This window comes from Corylus avellana, chromosome ca4, assembly GCF_901000735.1.
Source record: "Corylus avellana chromosome ca4, CavTom2PMs-1.0".
NCBI lineage: Eukaryota > Viridiplantae > Streptophyta > Magnoliopsida > Fagales > Betulaceae > Corylus > Corylus avellana.
The window spans coordinates 6,722,879-6,728,669 of NC_081544.1; the positions used below are offsets into that span (position 1 = coordinate 6,722,879).

At 37.2% G+C, this 5,791-nt stretch overlaps 1 protein-coding gene across 1 annotated transcript; it reads right to left on the minus strand.

Annotated features, from left to right (window-relative positions):
* Positions 1-212: 212 nt before the first annotated feature.
* On the minus strand, positions 213-3,650 carry LOC132178993 (L-type lectin-domain containing receptor kinase IX.1-like). Its single transcript, XM_059591595.1, has 2 exons — positions 2,978-3,650; positions 213-1,877 (listed from the first exon to the last, which is right to left on the minus strand). Exons 1-2 carry the CDS (start codon positions 3,603-3,605, stop codon positions 361-363), a joined length of 2,145 nt encoding a protein of 714 aa, XP_059447578.1. The 5' UTR covers positions 3,606-3,650; the 3' UTR covers positions 213-360.
* Positions 3,651-5,791: the final 2,141 nt, after the last annotated feature.

A 5,791-nucleotide genomic window follows, 5' to 3' on the forward strand; every position in this document is an offset into this window, starting at 1 on the left:
TGGTCAAAACTTAAATAGGCACTTCTTAGTTTTTTAGATCGTCACTTGTCACAATTCTACATTATTATATTGAAAGCTTTTACTTTGATCTAATAAAATATATGATGTTATTATGATTATGATGTTCAATCCATCACAAGTTCACCATTTGGGACAATTGGGTTGTTTATACATGTACTGTACGAAATTCATATTTAAGGTAAGAAGCACATACACATGCATATCATCCATCCCTAAAACATTTTGAGCATTGGTTAAACTGAAATGTAAAAAGAAACACAAAGAAGTGATAATGTAGGGTAAAAAATGAACACCTAATAAAACAATAAAAATCCCAAATTAAGTGTACCTTTGACCAATTTAGCACGTATGCAAAAGCGATGCAGATGGAGGAGCCGCAACGTATGAAGCAGATAGTGAGGAATTGGTGTAACTATCACTTGAAAATGGATTTCGTCCTTCCTCATAATCAGTAACAATGCTAGACATAGAAAGTGGCATTGAATGTCTGTTCACTACCTGTGCAAGAAGTGTTGTCCCCGGCATATTAGATGGGAGAATAGGCAATGGTGCCTCAAAATTTAGAACATGAATTGTTTGCCTAATTGATGGCCTAAGGTTTCGATCAGGGTGAGCGCACCAAAGCCCGACAATCATCAAGCGCTCCATTTGCTGCTCATCAAAATCTCCACTCAGCCTTGGGTCAACTGCTTCAAGTACTTTTCCTATTCCATAGAGCTCCCAAACCCACTCCACCATGACTACTTGATCTTCAGGGGCATCGGGCTTGATTGGTTTTCTTCCACAACAAATCTCCAAAGCGACAATTTCGAAACTATATACATCCGACTCTTTACTGGCCTTACCGGTTGTGACACATTCAGGATCCATGTAGCCCATGGTGCCTGCCAATACAGTGGTTTGTGACCCTTTCACATGGTCCACAAGCCTAGCTAGCCCAAAATCTCCAAGTTTAGTATTAAAGTTTGAATCAAGCATAATGTTGCTTGATTTTATATCCCTATGCACCACACATTGTTCCCATTCCTCGTGCAAGTATAGCAATGCCGACGCCAATCCTTGAGCAACTTTGTACCTTATTGCCCATAACAATAAGCTTTCTTCAGTAAAAAGATGTGAATCTAAGCTTCCATTGGGCATGAACTCATAGACAAGTAAGAGTTCTCCTCTTTCATGGCACCAGCCAATGAGTGGCACCAAATTTTTATGTCTCAGTTGACTAATAATTTTTACTTCTGAGGCATACTCTTTTATCCCCTGTTTAGACCCTTTTGATACCCTCTTGACAGCAATGTAGGAATTTGAGTCCCTTAAAAATCCTCTGTAAACTCCACCAAATCCTCCCTGGCCTAGCTTTTCTTCATCACTAAAATTATTGGTGGCGCGAGCCAATTCATAAAATGAAAACTTGTTGGGTCCTGTTTCCCTTTGAAATTCTTCATTCATGCACCTATCAAAAGCGAGATCCTCTTCTGTGTCCCTCTTATTCCTCTTCCAAAAGCAAAATAGAATTAAAGCAAACCCACCGAGCAAAAAAGATCCACCACCACCCAACCCCACGGCTAATCCTAACCTCTTGTTTTTGTTTCGGTTGGGGGCCGGATTCAGACTCATATTGCTTTCCATTGTTGGTTTGGCTAAAGTATCTTCCAAAGTTGAACTAAAATTCCATGTGCGAATGGTATGCATTGCATAAGCATTTCCTGTTGCGGCTGAGAATCCCAAAGTTACCCATTCAGGTAGGTAATCTCTCAAATCAACAATATAATAAAGGGATTGCCAAACAGTTGCATTGTTTATGAGAGCAGTGAAGAGAACACTCAAATTATGAGAACTGGAATTATAACTAATCCAAGTGTTGAAATATATATATAGAATATAAAATACTAAAATAAAAGAGAAAGAAAAGAGAGCGGAAGCGGATAGAGACGTATGGGCTACATCTTGTATATTCACTGTATCAATCAATATTACATAACTCTCTATTTATAGAGAGACAATGAGTAGTGACCAAGAAACCCAAATTAAACCCTAAAATACATAAGGAAATAAATAAACCCTACATTACAAATTAAATAACGGAAATATAAAATATTCTAATAAAGGAAATAATATATTCTAACATCCCCCCTCAAACTCAAGGTGTAAGCTTGAGTTTGGAAAAGAGAATAAATTGAAGGCATCTGAAGTCAATGGTTGGATCAAGACAATGCCGGCGAGAAAGGCTGAAAGTGACGGCCGGAGAAATACCGGAGAACAGAGACAAGCTGCTAAAAGAATCCGGTTAAGGGCCAAACCGCAACTGACAATGACGGTCGAAGAACGAAAACTAGTCATTAAATCCCTTGAAGGGCCAAACCACATTGTGCCAGGGTTCGCCAATAACAAAGACGAGAAAGGCTGAAAGTGACGGCTGGAGAAATACCGGAGAACGGAGACAAGCCACTAAAAGAATCCGGTGAAGGACCAAGCCGCAACTGACAATGAGGCTGGAGAACGAAAACTAGCCGTTAAAATTCCCATGAAGGGCCAAAACCGCATTGTGCCAAGATTCGCCAATGAATAAAGCCGTGGATCACAACAAAATTAAGAGATCATCAAAAGAGAATGCTAGAAAACACCATAGAAACGTCATAAGACTTTTATTGAAAGCCACAAAAACAGAAACATGGCTCTGATACCATGTTGAAATATATATATAGAATATAAAATACTAAAATAAAAGAGAAAGAAAAGAGAGCGGAAGCGGATAGAGACGTATGGGCTACATCTTGTATATTCACTGTATCAATCAATATTACATAACTCTCTATTTATAGAGAGACAATGAGTAGTGACCAAGAAACCCAAATTAAACCCTAAAATACATAAGGAAATAAATAAACCCTACATTACAAATTAAATAACAGAAATATAAAATATTCTAATAAAGGAAATAATATATTCTAACACCAAGCTTCATTGATTTCCCCTTCAAGAATAGAATAATTAACCCCCCGCCATGACACATTTGCAACAGATTTTAAGGAGTTTATATCAATACCTACATGTTCGCCGGGCAGATCCAATGGTTCGTTTGGATAGATGTCAAACTCCACTGCCACAAAAGGATTGTTGGTCGAGTTTAGTAGCTGGTCATCCCTAGCGAGACCCATAGTGGCACCTTGGTAATTGACAAGAGGAATTGATGAACCAGTAGGAGCTAGGAAGAAGGCAAGCCCATCTCCATAATTAGTTTTGTTTTGAGAATCAATGGCAAAGATAAAGTGGGTAGTGAAATCTGTGAGGTTTCTGGATGTCTTGTCCCACAGGTGCATGGGACTGGAATATGTGGCTCGACCTATAAGCTTTGATGCACGGATGCCGCCGGTGAGTTGGATGACTTGGTCGTTAGTGGTAGCTGATCCCTCACACGTTATATTTTTGTCATCCGAAGGCAGGAAACTGGTGAAGTTGAAGGATAAAGCACTTGTAAATTGGATTTGGCGTAGTGGGGAGAAGAAAACGGTGACCATGAAGAGATAAAAGAGGATTAGGGGCTTTGGAAATGGGAAATGTTTGTTTTTGAAGTTGTAAGAAGCCATGATTGGAACTTGGAAGGGAGGTTGGGTTGGAGAAGAAATTGCAGATTGTAATTAGAGAAGATTAAGAGATACATTGTCGAATTTTTTAATATTGGAGTTTAAATTAAAAAAATTTTAAATTTAGAGTAAAATAAATTTAACCCAATAAATAAATAAGTTCATCATTTCGGTCATTTTCTTTTTTCGACCCATTGACGAACACAGCCTAAATATAATTTAGAGCGACAAGGTAATTTGGGGGAACAGGTGGGACACGTGGCAGAGAAGTCGTAAATGCATTATGTGGGGACGAGTGTGAGTTGACATGATAATGAGATACTGACGAGGCATTGCGTTGTCCGCTATGTTCACATCACATGCCTCAGATCATACATGCAAGCATCATAGATTTGAATGTATGGTGATGGAGACATGTTTATGGAGTGATGGATGCTACCACTTGTATGCCATGTCTTGAACGTCTTTTGGCCCCCCACTAGAGGAAGGATACCCTACTTGCTTCTCTTGTAGTCGGCTCTTTCCCTTGATTAGTGATTGTCCTATCTCACATGCAAAAATGTTTTCGCGAGTATCTCTAGCTGCATTAATTAGATATTTTATGTAGCGAAAAAGAATAATTTTTTATTTTAATTATTACTTTTTCACTATACACTCTAACAAATTATTTATTTCATTTTTTACTTACTTTAAAATATTATTTATTATTTTTTTATTATTGTATTATTGCCAACACTTAATTAAAAAAAAAAAATCGAACATATATATAAAAATCATTCATAAAAACAAAAATAAATACATACGAAGAACATTCATCTCACGTGCAAGTAATAATTGTTAACAGAATAAATTCTATGACAATGGAGAATAACCAGATTGTGCTATTGGGACTCGTCTACAGGACCCTGGTTTCATGTGCAAATATAACATTGCAGAAAGCAAAATCGTTATTTATTCATAATTATACCACCAACTTGCTATGTATTTGGTAACCATATCAATCAATCAGGACCATGTTTCCTGGCAACCATAATAAAAGGAACAATCAGAGAAAACCAAAATGTTTGATTTTGAAGATGTATAAAGCCATGATTGGAACTTGGAAGGGAGGTTGGGTCTGAGAAGAAATTGCAGATTGAAATTAGAGAAGCTAGAAATAGATATAAATTCAGAAACTAATTGCGATGTGATGAATATAATTTTCCACAAATTTAGAAGCAAGTTGCGATGTGATACATAGAAATTTCCACACTAAAATTCAATGCATATATGACTGACAAGTGACAAGTAAGTCTCTATTTTTTTCCAAACCAAGAAGCACGCCAAGCTTTGCTCAAAAGTTGTTCATATTGAAATGTCCAATGTCCAAAGTCTAATCCCTTGTAGTTGGCGCTTTTTGGTCCCATTTCCAATACTTATTTGTCACGATAAGAGACCGCTGCGTGCTTTTGATAGATTTATTTTTTTTTTTTTTAAGGTGGCGCATTCTCTGTGAGGAAAAAGAATTCTCTCAATTTTAAATGAAATGAAGAATATTCAGTTAGTATATTTTGGACGGGCAAGATTGTCTAAAAATTATAATAACAATTTAACCCTTCTAAAAAACACTAATGGGATACTCTGCATTTAATTTGAAATTGAGAGGATCCTATTCCATCTGTGGGCATGTGGCAATTAAGTGTCTAACATTTACCTGAATTACCTCCAAATAGTTGAGGGTGGTTGGACCACTTTCTCTTTGCCATATCTCCACCCTCATGGCCATTTGAAGTGATTCGGCCATCCCTCATTTTTTTCAAAATAAATCTTTTTAACAGGTTGCTGAACTATCCCCATTGGCGATAGGGTGGGGTGGTTAACCTCTCTTTCATTGTTACTGCAGCGGTGATCAGTGATGAAAAATGGTTCCATTTTTGCAGCTGCTACTTAGAAACTTGTTTCCACGAATGTTTTGCAAGGTGAAGCTCATACAACCCTTTTGATGGTTCGTTTGGCTACTTCTATGGGGTTGGGTCCTATCTCGGTTGAAGGGGATGTTCTTCTTGTTATTTTAACTGTTAATAGTTCTACTCTTTTTTCTTCTTGGTCTTTTGCTAACTATATTTCTGATATTAGTTTAACTTTTTATTCCTTTTAAAATTGAAATGCTTTGAAAGTGTCTCGATGTGCCAATTTTAGGGCACATGCTA

Bases quoted from the DNA above. Each gene is read 5' to 3' on its own strand.
- LOC132178993 (XM_059591595.1), bottom strand. From the start codon at position 3,605: ATGGCTTCTTACAACTTCAAAAACAAACATTTCCCATTTCCAAAGCCC. The intron at 1,878-2,977 runs CTTGGTGTTAGA...TATATTTCAACA, and splicing joins TGAAGGGGAAATCAATGAAG to CTTGGATTAGTTATAATTCC.